General features: G+C 39.5%; 2 protein-coding genes across 4 annotated transcripts in view; both read right to left on the bottom strand.

Moving 5' to 3' along the window:
• Window positions 1–1,154: 1,154 nt before the first annotated feature.
• GPR75 (G protein-coupled receptor 75) lies at window positions 1,155–10,081 on the bottom strand. Of its 2 annotated transcripts, none has more exons than XR_005933071.1 (2): window positions 10,006–10,081; window positions 1,155–1,276 (listed from the first exon to the last, which is right to left on the bottom strand). XR_005933071.1 is itself a non-coding variant. In XM_030023607.2 (2 exons), the coding sequence occupies exon 1, from the start codon at window positions 5,487–5,489 to the stop codon at window positions 3,864–3,866; it is 1,626 nt and encodes a 541-aa protein (XP_029879467.1). In that variant the 5' UTR covers window positions 5,490–5,564; the 3' UTR covers window positions 1,155–1,276; window positions 3,832–3,863. The 2 variants fall into 2 exon arrangements, 1 of the variants encoding a protein (XP_029879467.1); XM_030023607.2 differs by lacking the exon at window positions 10,006–10,081 and adding an exon at window positions 3,832–5,564.
• Window positions 10,082–11,793: 1,712 nt separating this feature from the next.
• The window catches only part of PSME4 (proteasome activator subunit 4), a 69,013-nt gene continuing 57,245 nt past the window's right edge, over window positions 11,794–23,561 (bottom strand). For both annotated transcript variants that reach the window (XM_030022135.2, XM_041125156.1), the window contains 6 exons: window positions 22,509–22,637; window positions 21,299–21,454; window positions 16,552–16,714; window positions 15,194–15,327; window positions 14,058–14,196; window positions 11,794–13,399 (listed from right to left, as the gene is read on the bottom strand). In XM_030022135.2, the coding sequence (XP_029877995.1) occupies window positions 14,062–14,196; window positions 15,194–15,327; window positions 16,552–16,714; window positions 21,299–21,454; window positions 22,509–22,637 (717 nt within the window). In that variant the 3' untranslated portion in view covers window positions 11,794–13,399; window positions 14,058–14,061. The remainder of the gene's footprint in view (window positions 13,400–14,057; window positions 14,197–15,193; window positions 15,328–16,551; window positions 16,715–21,298; window positions 21,455–22,508; window positions 22,638–23,561) is intronic.

Genomic DNA, 23,561 nt, shown 5'->3' with positions numbered 1-23,561 from the left:
CAGCTCAGAAGTCCCTTTACTTTTTATTCCCTGTGCTGCAGGTGGAGGGGTACTGAAGATTATATGGGGGATAATTTTCACAGCTTTCCTAACAAGTGACAAATGACATACCTAAACCATACATACCATAAAATACCACAAGATACCACAAAATTATTAGCCACTGATCGTTCTTGACTATCATCTGTCCGATTTTTGCATCTTGCCCTCCCCAGCTTGTTGAAGCCTTACTGCTAAGGCAGACTGGCTCTATGACTTAGGAAAAAAAAAAAAGAAAAAAAAAAAAAAACAAACAAAAAAAGTATGCCGCCTTACAGAAATCTCTCCTATCTCTAGTCTAAAAAGTTCTGAGGTGGTGCCCAACTACTGAATATTCTTTAGCAACTTTTTGAGGTTTTGTAGATATTGTTTAAAATTATTTGGCATTAGCAGCTTTTGGGTTTTATAGATCTAAAGGATAAAAAAAATACAATACTGCAGGCCACCAGCTGAAAAAGTCAACTCATCACCATAAAGCAAGATCTATGACTTAAAAAGACTGTGAATTATAAAATCTTTCAAATATTTTGGTCATGTAAACAACCAGAAGTCACTTGTTAGTGAGACCAGGCCCAAGTAATTCATCAGCTGTTTTCCTAATAAGCTTCTTTAGGCTTTCTTTGAGGCCGCTCCTCATTTAATGAAATACGCTGGTCAAACCATTAGCAGTACACCTAACACCACAAATGCAGATTTTCGATAATAAAGCATAAACAGTCCTCGGGCCAAATATCGTGACAGCGGCCAACACCGGCAACTTCAAAAGAAGCTGAAAAGCACTCTGAAAACATACGTTGGATAACATGTTCTAAAATTTTACATATATTCCAAAACACGTTGGCATCAACTGTCAGGACCCTGATACTCATATTACCCACGTGAAGCACTTGTTAAACCTTCCTAGTTTTTTCTAAACAGTCCTGCAGCAATGAGGTCCACAGTGTATGTACAGGCAGTGAGGAAAACACAGCACTTTATGGGTCTTGGATTTGCCACCTTTCATATTCATGAGACGCTTTCTTGTTCTTGTGTTACGGTCTGCACTAACTACAGACCTACATTTTCTAAACCATTCAGTATTCACATACTTTTATTGCTCACTCTCTTACCCATCTCCTCTCTTCACATACATTTTCCAGCACTCTGTTGCTTCCCCTCTTAATCAGATTGCTGTTTTTCTAATCTCGCAGTCACGCTGGTTCTGTGCTCAGCAGAGGAGGGTTCTGATACAAGAGGGCTAAAGGAAAAAAGGAAAGTTATAGTCCAGAAGAGGCTAAAACAATTATTTTATCATATGATAATCAATTACTTTGGTTTATGATTCACTTCAAAGAAATTGTACCTACATATTTTCAAAATCCAATCTCTATTTACTACATCCATAAACCTCCCCCCCAAACGGTTATTTAGTGTGATTGACAAGTTAAATCAGATTTTGTTCCTACTGCAGATTAAAAGGCATTGCACTTTCCTATCTGACACTATGAACATATTAACACATTGGTTGTATTAAGAATACAACTGGCACCAGGAGTTAACATAAGAGCAATATTACAAAGTGCTCTGAAGGGACTTCAGTTCTTTTGTCTCAATAATACATCACATGAAGGCAATAAAACCTCCTTCTGTCCTAAAGCTGTACCCTTCTTGCTTTACTCCCACATGAATACTCAATGCAAATTACTTTTATGAGTAAGGCGCAAGGGATTTAATCTTCTATTATGTGATCCAAACCAAGAGCACAGTAGGAGTCGTACATACGTGCAGCAAACCCCAAAACTGCTTAATGTTAAAACCAGTCGTAATGCGCATCTTCAACTCCCTTAAATTACATACAGGACCCCATCTTGCAACCACTTTTGGGGTCCTGCCTTATACTCCTTACGACCTGAAACCGTAATTGCTGCTAAGAATGTACAATATGAGACAAAATGACAGGCTCCCACGTATTTTTTCCCTCCAAATTAGTACGCTTTGTACTGAAAAGCAATGCAAAGACAGAAAAACCAAACAAGACAGATCTTTTAGTTATCTTTTGTAATTACTTTAGTAAGAACCATGTTATTCGTTTATAGAGAAAAATATCTGGGCAGAGAAAAAAGACTTATGGAAATAATTTCAATTTTACATTTGTATTAGAAAGTTGTTCACATCCATTTTATTGCAAGAAAGCTGTCTTGAATTATTCAAAATTAATTAAAATTCAGAGTGTTAAACAAAGAACAGTGTTCATAATGTAATAGTCTTCCAGGAAAATCTTGGAAACAGTTTAGTTAACAAATAGCCTAAACCAACAACTCACACACAGCAATGATGTGAATGTTTTTTTTTCCTAAAATAACAAATCATCTTTCCATCACTGTAATTTTGCTAAAGATGTGGCATTTTCCTATAATGAGGCACCAAAAGTCTGTGGCACAATTATTTCGGAGATACTAAGGCTCTGCTGAAGTCCGTAGAAGTTGAAAGGTGATTGCCTGTTTTGAAAAGATCTGGCCACTTAAAGCGATAATTGTCAGGAATTTAAATGCCTCCGGATTGTTCCGTTTCATAAGGAATTCCCACAACACGTGACACAACACAAATGGTTGGATTTATAAAAAAATATTTAACTTCTGTTATTTGCTCACTGTGTAGACCAACAGATAAAGTTTATAAGTAGACGATTATTAATCTTTAAATCAAACTGATGTTAGGCTTCTTAAGAAAACCTCAAAAATTTGTGGTCATCTTGTCATATGGTCATTCTGTTTTATAAAAATGTTAATAGCTGTCAGTTCTACCTGTCAAGAATATCACAGCCGAATCCCCCCAATTCCCACTTTTATACAAAGTCATAAACAAAAAGCAACCAGCAACACTACTCTCTGCGTAACAGCTTACAAATTAGAAAATTCCAGAGATGACTACATTACTAATAGTGTATTGGTACTATAATATTGCAAAATTCATCTTTATCCTCAAGTAAAACCTATAATTACGTATTGCACAGTTATTTCTATCAGATGTAAAATACTTCTCCAAATATATTATTTTGGGATACATAATGCCACTGATCCCTGAAATAAATGTACAGTGGAAATTTATATATATATATATATATACTTCAGAGTTTTATTACAGCGCCACAACACTTCTCAAAAGTCCTTCCCCAGTGGCAATATAATGGTGTCTATAAAATGCCCTGTCCTGCTTTAGGAAGCCTAGGCTAAAATCCTGAACTTCCAGCTGAAGTTCATGGAAATTTTGCCATTTACCTCAACGGAACCAGGATTTCACCCTGCGCATAGAAAGGACTCCTGCTATCACCAAGACTTGCTACAACAAAATACCACCAATTCTTTCAACCTCCTGCAACGGGGAGAGTTTAAACTTAAGTATCATAATACTGAGCATCCTCCCAATTTTTCCTTCTTGAAAATACGGCAAGTATACTATTTAACATGTAATACTTCTGGCGCAGCCTCAGATGGTTCTCTGAGATACTCTGCCTCGTGACATAATGAATCGCATAGTTACAGTGCTGACTTTTTTTTACTTGTCCAGCGGTAAGATTTAGTAATAAAAACACCCTCATGTAACAATTCCAAGTACAAATCTAAAATAGCGCCCTTTTTGACTTGCCACAGAAGTTCAAGAAAGCGTCGCACAAGTAATATCCTAGTATTCACTTCAAATGCAAATAGCTGGATATTAACAGTAGTGGCATTTTTCTTAATTGGCAGCAGTACAGCAAAACTGTTATCATTGAGTTTAGAATAATCGTTAACAAAAACAAGGAAGGGGACCCACTGGATCAGCTAGATCAGAACCCTTTCCTAGGGTTACACCGAGGGCACTGGTATCTGCTTAGTTGAAGCACTATCATAGTCTCGCACCAAGTCGTTGGTGGTGTGATAATGCATGGCAATGTAGGACTTGGCAAACCCAAAAGTCGAGTTCACGGGCTGTAAGCTATTTGGGGTGCTCACTTCCTGGGAAGGGCTGCTGTTATAGATACTGTAATAGGGCTCGATTCGAGTGTTCATGGGGGTTGAGCTGCTCTGTGCATAGTGCTGATGCCCGACAGAAGCCTTGGGACTCAGCACGCTTTCCTTGGAGTGACTAGGACCACAGGCTTGGTCCACAGCCTTTTTCTGAGGTTTTGGAGACAACATGTACGCTGAATTGGTCTCATGGTGGGATGATTTGTTCCTGTTGACTTCCAGGCTGCCTTTGCCCATGGCCCGAAGCCTTGTCTTCTGCTTGCAGCAGAAAAAGACAAGGGCTACGTACTGCAGGCACCAGAGGACTCGTCTCCGAAGTCCTGCACTGTTGCGGGAATATATAAAAGGATTTAATCCAGATTTGAAAAAAATGAGGGTAAACCCACACAGCTCAAACTGGTAGAGAACAAAGCCACCGCTGCTGGACAGCATGTCCTGCACCAGAGAGATGCCCAGGGGCAGGCAGCAAACCAAGACGGAGAGCACGATGACAATGCACGTCACCACTGCCCTGGAGTCTTTGGCTGTGGACAGGTTGACCGCTGACACCAGCTGGAGCCGGCCAGCACCAGCGGCCGGCGGCTGGCCGAGGTGCTTGCCGTAGCCATGCGTCTGGACATGCTGCGGCTTGGTGTAGCTCTGGTTCCTATACAAGGCGGGCACGGCGCTCTGCGCAGCCGGGGGCCCCGCAAAGGGCTGCGGTCTGGAGGTGTCCACGGCCACCACGGGCGGGCGCTTCCTCACCTGGGCGTTCCTCCGCAGGGCCTGGGCAATCATGACATAGGAGATGGACACCACGGCCACGCAGCAGATGAAGTCAGTGACGTAGAGGTAGAGGATGATCTTGCCCTCGCCGCTGGCAAAGCTGGACATGGGCAGGCAGAGGCGGGAGCCGTGGGTTTTCAGGGTGGCCAGGGTGGCCAGGGTGAAGCTGGTGGCCCACAGGAGCAGGGTGAGGAGAAGAGTGCAGGGGAAGGAGGCGGCGCGGTGCGGCTGCTTCCCCAGCACCATGCGCAGCCGGTGCAGGGCGATGACTGCCACCGTCTTGAGCGACATGATGATGAAGCCCGAGCTGGTGAGGTGGAAGGTGAAGCAGAAGGCGCCCGGGACGCCTCGGGCCGAATCGAAGAAGAGGACGAAGGCGAACATGGGGGCGGCCACCCCGCAGATGAAGAGATCGCAGAAGGAGAGGTTGAGAATCATGAAGTCGAAGTTGGTCCTGAATTTCCTGAGGGCCGGGTCGAAGAAGGACAGGAGGACGATGAGGTTGCCGTAGGAGCCCAGGCAGAAGACGAGGGCCAGCAGGGAGGCACAGGCCGCCAGGGTGGCGGCGTGGGTCCCCTCCCGCAGCTCCCCGGGGCCGGCGCCCGCGCTGCCGTTCCCGCCCGGCGGCAGCAGCGGCGCCAGCGAGGCGCCCGGGGGTTCCTCCTCGCCCCCCACCGGCAGCCGCCCGGACGCGTTCATCTCCGCCCGCCGCCTGACCGCGGCTGCGGCCGAGGCGGGCCCGCGCCGGGGGCGGCCCGCCCGCAGCACGCACGCCGCCGCCGCCGCTCCCTCAGGGCTGCCCCCGACATGGCGCCGCCCGCCCCGCCATGGCGCCCGCCCGCCCGCCGCAGCGGCCGCCGCGCCCGGGCCCGGCCCCTTCCCCGCGCTCGGCGCGGGCCCCGGAGCCCCCGCAGGCGCTTCCCGGGCTGCCGGCGCTGGAAGTCAGGGCCGACGCGTGGCTGCAGCAGGGACAGGGCCCGCCGCGCACGCAGCCCGGCACCCCGACACCTGCAGGGACAGACCCGCGCCCCCCCCGCGCCCATCTCCCCCCACAGCGCCGGGTGAAGCGCTGGTGCAGTCTCCCGGCAAGAGCTGCTGTGAGGAAAGATGTTTGCTAGGCGGTGAGGGGGTGCTGCAGCGCAAGGTGCAGGCACCCCCCCGCCCCGCCCCGGGCTTCCTAAATCGCCTCGGGGGCTGCAGCTGCGTTTCCAGCTGGGCGAGCAGCAGTGGCACAAACCCCGAGTGGCAGTTGCACAAACTTGCACTCCAAACGTGCGCTCCACGCGCAAGCAGCTGCCTTTGGTGCAAGGCGCTGCAGCAACATCGACTTTTGATCCATTCCTTCCCACGGTTTCCACCAAGTCTCTCCCCATTAACTTCCAGCAGCTGTCCAAGTGTCCCACGCTCTGCCCAGCCTCATACAGAAGCACCATCAGGAGCCCTTCCTCCTCCATGGGCACCCACAGCATCAGCCAAGGGACGGGCAGACCAATGCTGGCTGCATGGCCAGGGACACAGCAGAGGCTTACCCCTGAAGCTTTCATGAAGCAGAGAAGTCAGGTAAGATAAGGCAGCTGGAGGTTTTACAAGTCATGTCACAGCCATGCCTCTACCTAGGATACCAAGTCAACAGCTGGGCACTCAAAGCTTTGAGGTCCCTCCATCTTGACTTAAACACCAACACAACACCTGCCCCAATCCAAAACCTGCCGATCATCAAAACTGAAGGCAGAGTTTTGCACACTATGGCTTACCCTGCTTGCACTTTTGCATTACTTTCCCGAGCAAACTCATCGGGATAGGGACGCCCTTTTTGTTTGCTTGTCTGTGCCCAGAAGCACAGGATCTAAGGCAAAGGATCTTCTGTATTCCCAGAGGGGAAATCAGTATTATTTCTTTATCTGTTTACTGCCAACTACTATCATCACAAATACCGTAGTTGCCATTTAAAGTGATGGAGAGTGTTGGATGTCTGAGCACTTAAAGGGATCATTTTGAAATACTTACATGGGCTTGACGATAAGGACACGCTCAGCGCACATTCTCTGAGCCAGCCCAGGCTGTCACAGGCAGACACACCTGAGGGACCTCAATGTCACACACTGGAAATGCAGTTGGAAGAGATAAAAGTCCAGCCAGGTGAAGCACAAGAGTGCTATGAAAATACAGTAGACCCAATATTTCTGACTTATGCATGGGCACTTGTCTTATACTGTACATTTCTACATACTCATTATATACATATATATTAATATGTATATTGTCTTAATAAAATCTTCCCCTACCTCCCGCAATCATGCAGAAATGCAGTGATGCTTTGTAGAACCATCAAGACAGCGATGAGAGTGCTAGGTTGACATCTGAAAGCTTGTCAGTGCTACCTGCTCATTTATTTTTCAACACATTTCTTTCTAAAACTAAGAGCAATTTTTTTGGTAAACCTATGACTCACAACAGTGGCCCAGCCTATGAGCCTTGCATGCTAAACACACTTCCAAGCTGACAATCACTCCAGATTTGTTATCAGGATCTGTGGCAGGGAAATGCCAGCAGCTGTCAGAGCAGGCTGCAACAGCGCATTGCAACCTGGGCACCTAGGTCAGGTGTGTTTTGCCTTTTGTTCTTAAACTAGTTGCATACAAGAGGGAGAAGGTCCAAAAACTGAAACACGATGTCCATGGTTTCCTGTGGCTTCAAGCTATGTTCTCTCTCAGCTTGGCCATCACTTCTATTTCCACTCTTACTTATATTTTTGTTCTCCAGTCATGGTTAATTTGAATTCTGTGGGTGAATCCTGGCCCTATTGAGTATGAGTTGTTTTTTCATTGACAAGCTGGGATCTCCCTCCTTGAATTTTCTTATTTATAAACATCAGAGAGTGCTGAATTGCGTGATTAAACAAGACTGACAAAATATCAGCCTAATGCAAGAGTGAATTACTTCAAAGTGATTAATGCTGAGGAAACACTGATGATTGTTCTCTTCATGTGAAACTAATGTGCACACAATATGCACATCCTTTCAGATCAGGTAATGCACCGCACTTCAGTTGTAAGCAAGATGCTGCATAAAAACTGACCTTAGTTTCACACTATGTCTAATCCCCGACTCCACATTAGGCTACGACAATCAGAAACATAGGAGTAGTAACACATTTTGCAAAACAGGAGTCCTTTAAGAAGTTGGGAAGGTCTACATAATTCCAGGTGTTATTTGGCCAAATGCTCAGCCTTGGATGACCACAGTTAAGACTACTTAATTTCCTATAATTACTAGATTAGCAGGTGGAAGCACACATACAGAAATAAGGCTGCATATGCCTAATGGCATTGTTTTTAGCAAGGTTGTGGGGTTTAAAGGAGTTAGCAAGACTGAGACTCTGATCTATTATGTGCTTTTGAAACCCCTACCTGAGATACTGAAAAATGGATTTAGAAGTCAAAACTGTAAGACTTGGGCCCTACAGAAGGTTAGCTATTTTCAAACTAGTTATGTGCAAAATAGCAAAAGAAAAGTCTGCATTTTTCTATTAGTAATAGGTTTAGATTGTCACTAATTTCACTGCAGGCCCATGAGGAGCAAGGGTGGTTTTTGGTTTTGTTTAAGATGTTTTACCCCTCTATAGTTATTAACTGTAATTTGAAATCACTACCCCAATAACTTTTGCAGTACCTTGCACAAGGTACTAGGATATTAACTCTTTCTTTGCAGCACTCAAGCCTTTCCTTAAACTAATTCATTAAAAAACCCAGCACGCTCTAGTACTATCAAGCTTCTCAAACATTGTTCAGTTGTGGAGTTCCTACTGCATAAGGAGAAATTGTATTCTCAAGACATTTTTTACAGCAGTGTCAAGTTTTGCCGATACTTAGCACAAGAAACTGGAAATTACTTTTAATTGTGGAAACCTGCCCACATCTCAGCCTAAGAACAGTACCTTATCATTTTAACGAAAGAGTTGTAGAGGAAGGAAGCTGGAATAATTAAAGGGGAAATTAACCCAGAAAAATAAAAATAAAAGCCAGGAAAGAATAAATAAAAGCTTTTAACTGATACTCTTAACAGAACCCTTTCTGGATGAACTCACCTAGGCTTCCACCTAGAATTATCGCCAATCTGACTATACTTACTGCTAGAACAGATTTGTTGGGTTTACTGCTGTTTTTCCTAAGTACGCCGATCAGAAATGATTGCACCTCATATTTCCTAGTACCCCTCACTATTTCCCAAGGAAAGTGGGTGTCCAGCTCCAGCTCTAGCAGCAAAATTTGCTCAGGTAATTTATACAAAATACCTGCAGCAGGGAGGGTGCCAAGAGCCCAAGCAGGGAAAGCAGGCTGAATTTCCACAATCCTTTTCTGGAAAAAGTAATTTAATCTAGAATTAGAAAAGGATCATGGCCAGGAAGGCTCCCTCTCCTTTTCACCTGTTGAAAAAGTCTGCCTTGTTAGGATGCAGCTAATTCCTCCAAGCACTGCGTTCTAATCCATCAGAAATCAAAGATAATTTTGCTAATAATCTTTGTAGGCAACAGTCTAAGCTTTTATCTGTGCTGAGAGAACTCTTGATTCAAGACTGCTTTACTAAGTCACTCTCCTTCCCAGGGAGCGAATACTAACCTTTTTTTTTCCTCTCACCTCATGGACTTTCCCTTCTAAATATCTCTTGATAGCTCTGAGAAAGAACTGTTGACCAAGAAAGAGAAAAAACCCTCAGTGCAAACCAATTACAATTTGCTTGTAATGTGTGTGCATTGCCTTAAACAGCCTAGCAATATTCTTCATCTTCCACACAGTTTAATTTTCTTCTGTAATCAAACCTCCAATTCCTTGCAGTAGACTGTGATATTACTGCTGCCCTAGTGCCCCAGGTACCTTGTTGGATTAACCACCACAAAACCCCCTCTCTGGATCATGGTTACCTCTAGCCTACAGACAACCTGGAAGTCTAGAACAGGTTCAGGTGAAATTCCCCCTGTCTTACTGGGAATCCAGTTGCCCAGAGCCTGTGCAGTAGCAATGTGACTATCTACAACAAGTATTTTGTCACAGGGAAATCCAAAGAAGTTGCCTTCCAGTTACTGCACAATGCCAGTGAGAATGTAAAACAAATGAGCTAGAAATTCACAGCAGAGTTAATGTTAAAATCTTGCAAGGACAATGGCCAGCAAAGCTTTCTACTGGTAAGTTGGTATTTTCTCCTTTTTATATCTTACCAGATCATTGTGTTTTCCACAGCACAGGGGAAAAGGAAGCTGGAGTCTCTGCTGCAGGATTCCAGGAAGCCTGAAGCTCTGGAAGAAAGTGCGAGACTGAACAGAGTGTGGGATGCTGGGGATGCCTAACTGTAAAAAACTGACAGGAGACATCATCCGTGTGTACCAAGCACAGAACTCCCAGCAGCCTGGTAAAGAAGTAAAAAGGAAGAGAGGACAGATACCTGGACATAAAAGGAATATTATCATAATATACCACATCAGAAATAATGACTTTCATACCTATTCCATTTAAAAAAAAGAAAAAATCCATATTCAGATTAGCTCAACTTGTTAATAACACAATCCATCAATGTCCAGTCTGCGGTGCCACCCAAAAGCACAAGTTAGTCTTATTCACCCACTTGATAATTTTCTTATACTTTTTTATCAAAATAAGCATCATGTCTCTGCTGTGATTTCAGCAAGTTTTCACATGCACAAATATACCCACTTCATTATGGAAATATGGGAGATCATTCCACTTAATACTCTAGCAAGATAGTCACTAAACAGTAAGTCACTGCAACTTGAGGAAAAAAAAGAAAACAAAACAAAGCAAACACCCACCCACCCCCCAAAAAAACCCCAAAAAACCAAAACAACAGATGATTTCTGCCTTACATCACTGCCATTCTTTGGTGCTTCAAACAGTGGTGGTCACTCAGATTAGTTGTGCAGACTGACACGTGGTCACTAAGGCTATCAAGTCTACCAAAACATCTCCAAGATATTTTTCCATCTCCCTTACTGTTCAAGGGGAAGAATTCTCTCTTCTCACAATAGAAATGTCTCCCTCTCCAGACTGAGGTATTGCAGTTGTTTCATCTCTAAGGCTTTAGAGAAGAGACAGCATAAGACATCAAAGTGATGGAAAGCTCAGAACTCATTACATATGTATATTGCTTGGGGAAAGTTAAGGAATAAAAGTAGCAATGGACTTGCGGTATTTGATGAAGAACTCAAAATTATTCCTACGTTCTCAGAGACTAACAATCTTTCACCCACAAAAAGTCAATTCGTACAAGTTTGTTCACACTACCACAGATATGTTTTATCCTATAGAACTGTACTTTGAATAGTTACTCTATTTTCTGGGCGATCTTTTTAGATGAAGTAATTTATTGCTGATTTATAAACAGCTATTGTGAATTAATACCACCTACTTATTTGCCATTGTAGCTCTCACTACAGAATGATTCTCTACAGAGCACTGGATCCTCAACATTGCAACCAATTCCAGCTACACTTTGTCTATAGATATGTAAGAAAAGAAACTCCCCACTACAGTAAAAAGCAGCAGAACTGGATCCTATAGTTAGCTGCCCTTAGCATAGGCAAAATGGCACACATAATATCTGCTCCATCAGTTAATCAGCCAACACATACTTTAAAGATGATACTCTGCAGCAAATACTTCCGATTACTTTTAAAGATTTTTTAATTCTATCAGCAAAACACTCTCCACTTCAAACTAGTTTCTCCAATTTTTAAGTGTACTCCTCAGAAGTTAGTAAGTTTTTTGGCAAGCCTCACCAGGTACAAGGTATTTTTACGTAAATGTAAGAGCTAGTTTCCCAACCCTTAGAACTAGATCTTCAATTATCCTTAAATGTTGCCTTAACTCACTGCTAAATCCTACAATAAACACATGCCTCATACAAAAAGCTTAAAGGCACAGTAAACAACCTGAAGTTATAGTCTCAAAATAAGAAATTTCTGCTTCAGAAATACAAAAAAATGCAGATGTTACAAACAGTCCATTTATTGGGTCTTAAACTACGTACACAATTGAAATAATAATTTTGGCACTACGCTATACAGTGGTTACATCTGTGTGCTGACACATTAAATACTGCACCAGGAACACTGCTGTGCTTTGAAGTTTGGAATGAGTCACACACTCAGCAGGTAGATCACTTGAAATGTATCAGTGCTCCTGTAGGGTTGCATGAAAGTGGAAACACACACCAGTTTATGAATTATTTCAATGTACCTCACATTCTATGAGCTTATCACACCAAAATATGTGATGTCAGCATTTAGAGATGGCCACAAGTGTTGCATTAAAATCTGAATGAGACATAGTAATAATGAGATACAAGAAAACCAAAACAAAACCTCTGCTTTTCAGACATGAAGAGATATTCTGTTAAAGAAAATAATTTAAAAAACTAATAATGGCATTTGATTTGATACAAAAGCCAGAACTACTACCGTATTAACATCTAAGTATGAATCTTTACAAATTAATCTCACAATGGTGTTATGTAAAAGGTTGCAAACTGTACAATGTTTTGTCAACGCAATGCCTCTACAATTTATACAGTCTTTTACAACTATGTAACACATATTAAACATGTTGTTAAATAGCCAATAGATACCAGTCTCTGAACAAAGCTGCAGGCAAAAAAATACAGAGCTTCCACAATCTTCGAACAAGATATGCTTGCTCAAACAGTGACAATCTTTGTGAGAATATGCTGTTAAAAATAGTCAGCCATTCAGTGCCTTTTCACACTGTGCATACATTTCATTCTGTGAATTCACCCATCACTTGATAGTCCATAATTTCATATCTGTGGGCTCTAATTATGTGGAAACACCCATAGTCCTTCACCCTTAAAAATATGCAGATAATCATAGATCTTTATTCCACACGTGGTCAAGCTATCTATGAAGACCTGGCCAGGCAGTAAGAGCTTTCACTCCCCATGTTTTGTCCTGCCATCATCTATACTGCACAGAGAAAATCAGCTATTTACATTTTGACAAGGAAGATACAAAAAGGCAATCCTGCCCTGAGGTGGACTGAATGATACAGAGCCCGTCACCTGATGGGCACTCAAATCCAAGTAGTGAAAAATAAACTCTGAGAAAGATAGGTTCCTGGTGTTGTATGCTGACTAGGTAACAAGTTGCATCAACAGAATTGGAGAGCTTCACTGAGAATATTCAGGGTTGCAGCACACTTTGGTTCTGCATATCTTTGATGTCAGAAACAGCTGGGAAGAAGGGTCAGAAAAAGAGGATAAGAAACGTGCAGTGTAAGTCACCGTGTGCAAGAAAGCAGAAACAAGACTGATGTGTAACGCACGCCAATGAGAAGGGTCTTGCAGTAAACTCACAATCAGGCTCTGCAAGCGCAGTTAGGAGGAGACTGTGGGGTTCCCACAGCTGCTCCCTGGGGAGGTGAAATGCTTTTTGAATAGAACCAGGTCTTTATGTTTGTATTTAAAAGTGGCTTTGATTAGGCATCAGGACTTCCAACACAAAGTTTTCTACATGATGAATTTCTTTGAGTTTCCTTTATTTTGCAGAAAGGTTCCTACATCCTCATTTCTCCAGGAAAAACCTGAAAACAAAGAAGTAAGAATTCAAAACAGGATTATTGCTTCATGCTATTACCACAGAACAAAATGAAAATATAAACTAAAACTTCTCTTGGAATACTGTCAACAAAACATCACAATACAACAGAGATCAGAATCTTGTAGCATAACAGAGAAACTCTAGGAATGGATTAACTCTTTGGGGACATGCCTGCATGAAGAGACCTGGTAGCAAAGCCATAATGTGGAATAGGGAAGAATTTGGGAGAAGTCATTCCCCATCATGAGATGTAGATAATATACTGGACTGGGTGGTAGGCTAAAGTCCTCAGAGGCAAAAAAGCAGCAAGTACCTTGCCTTTAGTCAAACTGCCAGGCATTTAAGAGGCAGCCAACTGGCAGAAAATGGAGGAAAGGAACATCAATAGTCAAGAAAACAAGTCTAAGTGTCTTAGCAAAACACTAATGTAATACAGGGACACACAAAAAGACAGACGATATTTAACCAAAATAAATCTGATCTTGAACAGACCACTAGAGCTGCAAGGGACTTGTATGTGGCTGTAGCATTTTCCCTGTGGTTAGGGATTCCTCCCTACTCTCCATGCTAGACTGGAGAGCTAGAGTAGAGTTTGTAAGACTTACGTTTCTGTCAAGTTATTTCAAAACAAATAATCTTACCTATCTATGCATAATAGCATGGTGAAACCAAGAGGTCAGTAAGCACTAGTAGCTGGTCATCTGTGAACTGCTGTTTATGCTCCTGCCAGTTGTCGTGATGGGTCCTCCGGAAATTTGACAGCGTTTTTTTCACAGTCATCTGCATAGCAGTCAATCAGTATTGCTCTGTTATCAGTTATGGATTTAAGCTCCATGACAAAACAAATGTTGAATACAACAAAAATAACTGCTGAGTGGAGCAAAGTGTTTGAGCAGTTGCAAAAGTTAGAAGGGCTCTGGGGAATTCAGCCCAGTTCCCCAGTATTTTAATTTTTACAATTCTGGTTAGTCTTTTGACCAGTGTCACGACTCCAACATTCTTATAAAAAGGATTTTTTGACCTACAATTCTGAGTTTGAAAAAATGAATAGATTCTTATAAAGTAAGAATCTTTATAAGATGCTTTTCCCCTTTTTCTTTTCCTTGGATATTTCAAACCAATAGCTTGGGTCTCAAAACATAAGAGTTAATGAATCACATAAGGTGCATAGAAGAAACAAATCAGAGGAAAACTACCTTCTGTTATTAAAATAATTATCATTAAATTAACAAAAGAAAAGTTCAGTTTCTTGATTCAGTAAAGCACACCATAGCAAAGTTTGTTAAATCTATGGAATTCTTCAGCCATAAGCTCACTACTCTGGTTAAAACAGCAAAGGTCAACAAAACCGAACAGACAGAGCAAAAAAATAGGAGTTAAAGGTAACTACTTTATTAAAAATTTGTTTCTAGGGCTGCTTATAAAACCTTGTTTTAAACATTTCAGAGCGATTTTTTGGTTCAGGTTGGTATTTTCTAGAATGGCATGCACAAAAGTGACATTTTTAATTAAAAAAATATTATTTCCTCATTATAGATACAGTTCTTTCAGCTTTCAGTTTATGCTTTAAATTTGAAAGCAAGAACAGAACTACCACAAAAAATACTTAAAAGCAGTCCATGACTTAAAACGTATTTGGAACCATTTAATAAAAAGCAGCAGAAACTAAGTTTCTTAATAGGTTCTTATTTTTTTCTAGGAAAGGAGAACTAAGAATGTGTCAAGCATATTTTAGATGTGCTATATTGAATAGAAAAACAACATTAAGTATTTTTACCTCAATAGGCTGAGGATCATTAAGATGGGCACTGAGATCCATCAAGAGCTGTGGCATCCAGGTGGGTACGTCATACGGACTTGACAAAATACATGCACTAAGTCCTAGTACACCAGCATGGCGTTTAACCAAGTCTGCAATTACAGGATATTAATTTACATTTAGCAAGGTGCAACTGTCTTCTCCAAAACATTCCTCAATGACACAGTCAAACTTAAAACTGGTTATCAGTGAAAATAAAGCTATTTTTAACTGATGGGAATGACTGAAGAGAGCCTATATATTAAACAGAGATGATCTAATTAGAGTAACATACTAAACTAATATTGAGTTTTGACCCTGAATAAACAATAAACAAAACAAAACCAAAAACCGAAGACACAAAACCAAACCCCTGCCACAGTAGAGAGATCTCTAGCTTCTACAGAAAACCAGATAGTTCTACAGACCATATAGTCAAATAAATTCACACAAGTGTATGGATCTCCAAATTGCTTCTGCTTTCCTACACAGAATCATAGATTCATTCTCTGATTCTATCTTTCATTTCTAATGGAAGAATGTGTAAAAAAACCATTAATCTGCAACTGCTGTATACTTTTAAACATTTCAAATGAGCTTCCTTCTCTCAAAGAATCTTTCTCTCTACTCAATAAATAGCTCATGAACTACATCTCCACTGTTCCCTATTTCTGCCCTCAGACAATATGGAAACCCAGTCCTTCTGGGTCAAATGAACGTGACTCAGATGCACTAAGTGTTTGGTCAGAAGTCAAAACTCCTGACTAAGGGGTTTTTTTTGTTCTGTTTGTGTGTGTGTGAGCAAAATTACGTTGTGGCAGGTAAGGAAGTTTATTCACTGACAAAATAGCTATCCCTCATCATCTGCATTCTTAACTATGTGAACTGTGCACATGGGAAATGGAGAAATCTCTTCAGTGTTAATTCTGGAAAAGTAATAAATTAGTTTAACATAGGAATACATCATAAAAAACATTATTTGCTCTTTTGGTAGTATTCTTATTCATCATTTACGGTGTAAATCAAATTCTCGAAGCGCTTGACAAGGATTAGGATCTGCACTACATACAGAGAAACAGACAATAAGGTACGTAAGGACAAGTGATTTGCCATTATGGTTCATGAATGCTTAGGAAGCAAAAAACATTTGCATGGGCAACAGGCCTTACGTTTCTCTGGGTATATGTTAATTTTCTAAATATTGCTTCACCACAGGACAAATCCTATTCCATCTGGAATGCTTGCAGAACAAGCATTTGAATGTAGCAAAAAATATTTATTTCTTCCTAACCTGCTATCAACACGTATGGTTTTAGACTCTGAAGCAATTTTCTTACCACCAGAAGGAATTGTATCCACCACTGAACCCAGGTCTCGCTTTCGTTTTTTCGGTAACCTCATCTTGCACAGCTGTTCAAAATGGGTCTGCATGGGCCCATCCATAGTGAGAAAATTGCACTGTAGCAGACCACTTAGTGTGGTAGCAGCCATTTCTCTCACCTACGAGCAGAGACAGTACATACCACAATTACTAAGCACACATGAACTGCAAGAAAGAGGTATTTATGCTATTCCTATCCTTTTAAGCACATCCAGCTAGGCCAAGTTACCAAACTGACCAAGAAAAATCTTTAGAGTATTATCCTGTTTTCTCATAGATCATAAACTACTACTAGTTTACTATATGGCTCTTCACAAATTAATAAACATAGTACTACTGTAATATAGAACTACGTTCACATAATTTGTCATAAAGTGACCTAGTACTCAAGCAAATACTGTAATTTAACTCCACCGTCAAGACATATATATCACAGACTAGATTAGCTTTAGAAAGTTTAAAAACAGACTGTGAATGAGAACAAGATGTGGCACCCCAAATAATCAACCTGCATTACAAAATTTGTAATAGTCTCTGTATTAACATCAGTTTTACCAAGGGGGGGAAAAAAAAAAAAAGTATGTTCAAAAGCATTTAGTCGGGGACATTAGAATTGACAAAAGCTGAAGAGCTTTTCCAAAAGAAGGTGGAAGGTATGTTCATGAGACAAATCTGATTCTGTTCTACCCGTACCACAAGAATTCTTTGAGAGATACAACAGATGCTGGATTAATAAGCAATGACAACTAACTTCAGTGGTTTATGGTCAACAATGCAGTTCTATAACGCTCAAGCGTTATTTACTTTTTTGTCCTGAGTACCACTACATGAATAAAAACAAAATTCCAGAATGGAAAAATATTCTTCTCTTCGGTAACACAGAAACCCCAAAGAACAAGGAGTTTTCACCTACTTGCCAAACCACTCAAAATATAGATCTCCTTTTCCATTCCTTTTAAAACAGCCACAACACATTGTTAGTGGATTACAAGTAGAGACAACGCAGTCACTTGCTTTTAAAAGCAAGTATAACCCATCAGTATTACTCATTTATCTCATCTACTCAAATCTCCTAAAACTATAAAGTTATAGAACTATAAGACCACATTTAAACTGGAGTCCCTCCAAAACTCGCTTCCACTTTCAATAATTACAGGCTGACAAAAACCTCCCAACATTTACAAACTTGAAAACCAAATCAACTTGATGAAACACTGACAGCAGTCACCAGATTTTGGTAAGTACATACTGTAACACATAACTGTAAACGGAACATTTGTCTATCTGGAGTAGAAACACCTACCAACACTCTGAATCCAGTGCAGCAGATTATAATAAATTATATCCTTGAACATAATGTTCTGAACCTCCACAAAGCAATAAGTATAGGTGTAAGTGCTGCAATAATTGAACGTAGTAAGTTAACAAGAAGCTCCTGAGACTTCACTTCTGTTTAAATTTCTACAACATATTATTCAAACATGATCTATTTTGTTAATAGCATAAAGAAGTAAGAAGTGAAAGTCTGCCAGTATTGTTTATTAGCAATTTGTGAGTCTCTTAAGAACTAAGCTATTAAATGAAACATGATGTGCTAATGCAAGACCCAGAATAGAAAGAAGCTTGGCTGTAAAGTGAGCAAGCTCCCAAGTGAACTGTACTCATTTACATCGCTATTCACTGTACTAAAACCACTTTCATTTCTAAATTAATAATCTAACTAAAAGGAACACTTTGCTGCAAGGAGCACCTAGAAGCAAAGCTTTTAAAAATCATACATTAACAAGCTAATCATCTGACACTAAATAATTTACAGATCATCATACTCACATGATGACTTAAAGAACATAAAAAAATACAGAGTAGCAGCACAGGAATATCTTCCAATCAAGTATGGGGTTTGGTGGGGTTTTTTTTTTTGGTCCGAATTGACTGACCAAGATCTACAAAACTATAGCAACAGCAGAACAAAAACACTCAACAGCATAAGCAAAACCTAACTGCGTACTTACAAGGGACTACCTATACAAAGAGAAAATATTCCCATTACTGTAATACTGCAGTGTAATATGAAAAATGTTCATCAAGACATGAGTGCTATGTATTCTGTACACTGATCTGTAAAAATATAAACATATGAAGCACCTATCCAGATAGCTTTCTGGATCAAATTATGGCCGAGAAAACTGTGAAAAAGATGCTTTCAGATTAACTAGGCTATCACTTTAACCATAACTGCAGGTTGAATACAGTCATATTCACTTTTCCTCTACTTCTGACTGAGTAAATAGAATTATTTAGTGCAAAACATGCTTTCCCAAACTCAAATCATTCCTGCAGCTCTCTCCAACTGCCTTGTATGACATGAAAATTAGACATGATATTCAGTGGTGGTTATACTGCTGTACACAGAGACATTATTTTTCAGGACTGTTATACTTTTTCCCTTTATCAGCTGCAGGGTCACATTAGCTGTTACATTCATAGTACTCCATCAGCTCCATGACTACTCTGACTTTGAGAAGGAGAATTTCCCACAATATCATTTAAGTACAGGTTTCTTCAATTCTAGAAATCTGTGCTTAAAGTTGGATGCATGAAATTTGCGTTCAGTAGAAGCCAGACTGTTCTATGACCCACGTTCACTTTGTATTGCAGTCATATTGCCATTTGACATTCAGCGTGGTCATTTGACTTTGTCATTTGCCGAGGTTTGTTGCAATAATTTCATGAAAAAATATGAAGTCACCATGAAGCTTGAGAATGGTAATTCTAGCACTATTAGAAGCGCAAACTGTATATTAAAACAAAGAACAAGATGGGCTGGATCACTAGGTCTGGCACCTTTGTATCAAGATAAGCAAAAAAAAAAAAAAAAGCATCTTTAAATCCAAGAACCAAAATCTCAGCTCTACAGCATAAAGACACCGAAAACTAGTTAAAGCTAGGGATTCTCTTCTTAAAAATCCAGCATTAAAAAAAATACAAAGGAATTGCTCTGCAAGATACTGTATCTTGCCAATTATTATGAAGAAAGAACAAGACTGCTTTTCAAAGAAAAGTGAAAGCTTCTACGGTAACAACATGATCGTAAGTGGTTATTAACATAGATAAGCTTTTTTGATTTGCGTCTCTGTAGTGCAGAGGAATACTTTTGTACATTTAAAATAACTAGATAAATGGTATTAAAGTGAATAAAAGGCATTTTTCAAAATTATGTGAGATTATGAGGTAAGCGCTCTGACATGTAGAGTTGCAAGCTGTTGCTTTCCAGTTCACTATAACAAATAGCGACACGAAAGGCAGGAGAGAGCTCATCTCAAGACTGAAATTGGCATGGTTGGGTGAGTAGTCTAAGTGCCATTCTTTAGAAACTTTAATATCAAAACTCTTAAGCCAGAAACTTTAATTTGTATATTCAAATTATTTCCAATCCACTATTCACAAAAGCAAGCTTCACATCTTGGGTATAACTACTGTTTTAAATGTAGCTTCAGGAAGACCTAAACCAGGATCTTTGTTTTGGCAGAAGGGTATCTATCACACTTCAGAATCTTCTCTTTCTTCTAGAAAGAAGAAAGCATCCAAGCACCCAAAAGTAGGATTTCATTGATATTTGTCAACAGCACAAAAAACAGTGACAATGATGGCACAGGGGAAATGGAACAGACCAGAGGTTAACACTGAAGATTATTCACTGTGCTTGAACATGATCAAACATATTTAAATTCACATCATTTAATACAAGCCTCCAGTTTTGTGAATTAGTGATACAGAATAAAGTACTTCTGTGATTTTTCCCCAGCTTTTGGAAGCCTGACAAACAAGACTCAATGATTCACATCAGGCACCTTTTTTTTTTCCCCTGAGAACAAGCTTATGATCCCAATAGGACTTTTAAGAGCAAACTGTGCATTCATACACAGATCTTCAACAGTACGCATGTACCGCAGCCAAGATTCTGGATTTTATCTCCTGCCATTTGTATATACTGAAGTATCACTAGCTCAAGAGATGCACAAAAACTTGTCAGACTGACAAGTAAGCTTACAAACTATTGTCTTTTTGAAATATGTAACACCATCAGTAAAAACAGCATCTGCTAGACAAATTCTGTCCTATTATGCATGCATCTTTCACAAAACTTATGAAAATCTACTTATAAGTAAAGAAATAATTCCTTAGTGAGCTGGATGTTTTAAAAAAAAAAAAAAAAACTTATTATTGTCATTAATAAGCTGATATAATTAAATGGGAATCAGACCTATAGAGTAATAAATAGTGGTTTTATATAGTTTTCACACAGGAATGCATTTTACCTTGGAAGTTGAATTTGCTACCAACATCCACGCTAATATTTAGAGTAAAATGATAATATCCTATTTCAGCTGTACTTAAACCAAGAATGAAACAAAGCAATATTCCATTCTGTTGAAAAAGTAGGAACAATGGAACTTTAGAAAATACTTCATTAGTGATTTTTAAAACAGCTGTTTTCCCAGAATGGAATATTAGAAGAAAAAAAATGGAATATGAAAGAAATAAAACCTATAAAACTGATTATATTTTCAAAATAGGAAGAATGCTAAGCTAGAAATACATGCTGTATTAATTTACAACTGGTAGCTTTTTCATAAAACTTGACGAGGGCAACAAACCAGTCGTGTGAAACAGCATGTCAGAAAAAGAAAGGTATTACTTGCCTCAAGCTGTTCATCTTCCAGGAGTTTTATAACCAGCCATCTAATGTCATTGACTGCTTCTTCATTGTTGAGAAAGATAAAGAGATTGTAGAACACCATGGTCTGGAGGTAGGTTAATATGGTATACCTAGCATGCCAGGAATTGCTTCTTGCTGTCTACAAGTATAAATAAGTACGTGAAAGCAAGAATGTGAAAGAAAGCAGCTACCTGATGTAAAGCTAGCAATATTTAAGAAAAAGCCTTTGGGGACAGTTGCAAATAACTCCCCTTATTCAGATATTTTTGTTTCATACACTCTTAATTTCCAAAGCATGCAATTATTGGTTAGACAATAAATTATTACAGGATTAAGTTGCAAAGCATACTGTTATTTAACAAATACCTAATACTGTAAAAGACAAAGTAGGCTAGTTTCTCCCTTTGATTCATTCCCAACAGCCATCATAAGGCAGATAAAAACAAATCAGAAATTCTGTTCTGCTTGAGTATATATATTCTATACAAGAGATTTGGAAAGCCAAGTTTTTTTTTAGTTCCTTTACTTTCATCTCCATGTGCTTATGGAAGTCCAAATTATTGAAAGCATCAGGCATGGGTGCAGCCTGGCTTACAACACTGCAGATACTATTTTGGCTGTGTGTACAGCTTACACCAGCAATAGGTAGTTTTACTACTGTAAATCAGCCTTGAATGACTAGAGAAAAAAAAAAAAAAAAGCATTTTTTGCATGACAAACTGTCAACAGAATGAACTATTCAATTCAAGAGTGCATTTTCATTTGTGGTGTTTTTCAGAAAGCAGTAGTACAGTTGATAAGTATACTGTAAAACTATAAAAAGGCAGAGATTCAAGGGCAGTTCTTTATATGACGACTCATTTTGAAACAGGATTTTGAATTGTTATGCTCATGAGGAGACACGTTTGGCTTAAACTGATCCACTACTGAACCAAATTTTAATTTATTAAAATACTGTATTTTAATAAGAAATTGAACAAGTTGTTTAAATGTTTGGAAGTAGGAAACAAAATACATTTACTGTTTCTAAGAATGTTTTAAACCACTTAAAATAAACTTTTTCCTTTCACCTCTAAGAAAATCAGTATTTGATTCTCTTCAAGTCACAACTATTGTGTCATCTTAAAAAAAAAAAAAAAAGCACAGAGTGCATCAGATAACAAGAAGCTTTAAGCTATTTAGATCATACGCACTTGTTTTAGCACCTGAAGTACCAAAGGCACTTGCTGAGGATACAGCAAACCCTGAGACATTAATGACAAACACATCTTAGCATCTCTTTTGAGCTCATCATAGCTATTGTCATTTTCTACCGGTGCAATCTACAGAACAAGATAAGAGAGGGAAAAAAAAAAAAAAGGCTAATGTTAGTAAATATGCATTGCTAACAGCAAAATCCTGAAAGTTTAGTCTCATGAAAGGACGGTTGTCTAGGAAAAATACAATCAATATAATGCTGAAAGATTAAGTTAACTAGGAAAAACAATCAATATAACCTTAAAATATTCTCAGCAATAAGCTGTGGAAAAAAATGAGTAAAATCAAGAGATCTTTATTCCTTGCACCATATATTACTTACCTAAACAGTATGGCTAGTCTAAAGCTCTTAAGGAGGACTAAATCGGTGCCATTAAGACTTTGATTCCCCATCGCAATTTTTTTGGTGTCAAACCCAATTAATTTAATATTTTAGATGTAAGTCCGAAACGGAGAGAAAGCTTTATCAGTATTTCAAGTTCACTTTCACCTAAGTAAACCTTTATTTTGTGGTCATGTACATTATTGTTGGTTAATCGACTGATGTTTATATCAAGAAAGACATATGCTTTGGAGAATGCAAATATATATTTTTTCAGACATGTAGCACTGAATGACTCAGCTTCATAAAAGAAAAGAAGGATTAGAGGTGCCAGGAAAAACAAGAGAAGTACCACAATTCAGGAAGAATTGTATAATCATGGAACAAAAGAAAACAACTAAAGATAAGTATCAGAATAGAAAGAAAACACACTCATTCATGAATTAAACACTTCCCCCCCGCCAAGTTACACATGTACAGGGCATTCACCTAGAAATCATTATTGTCAGGAAACCATTTAACAGGCTAGATTACCAGCTGTAAACATACATAAGCACAAAAAAAAAATTGGGCCTCTTCGGTATGCATGTTTTTTATTACCATTATAGGTTTTATTTTTGTTTATAAAGTCCTTTCTAACTTTTGTTTACATATAGAGTCCCTTTTT

The sequence above is a fragment of the Aquila chrysaetos genome, chromosome 8 (assembly GCF_900496995.4).
Source record: "Aquila chrysaetos chrysaetos chromosome 8, bAquChr1.4, whole genome shotgun sequence".
Taxonomy (NCBI): Eukaryota; Metazoa; Chordata; class Aves; order Accipitriformes; family Accipitridae; genus Aquila; species Aquila chrysaetos.
Note: the sequence above shows the minus strand (reverse complement) of the source record. Positions and strands in the feature narration are given on the sequence as shown.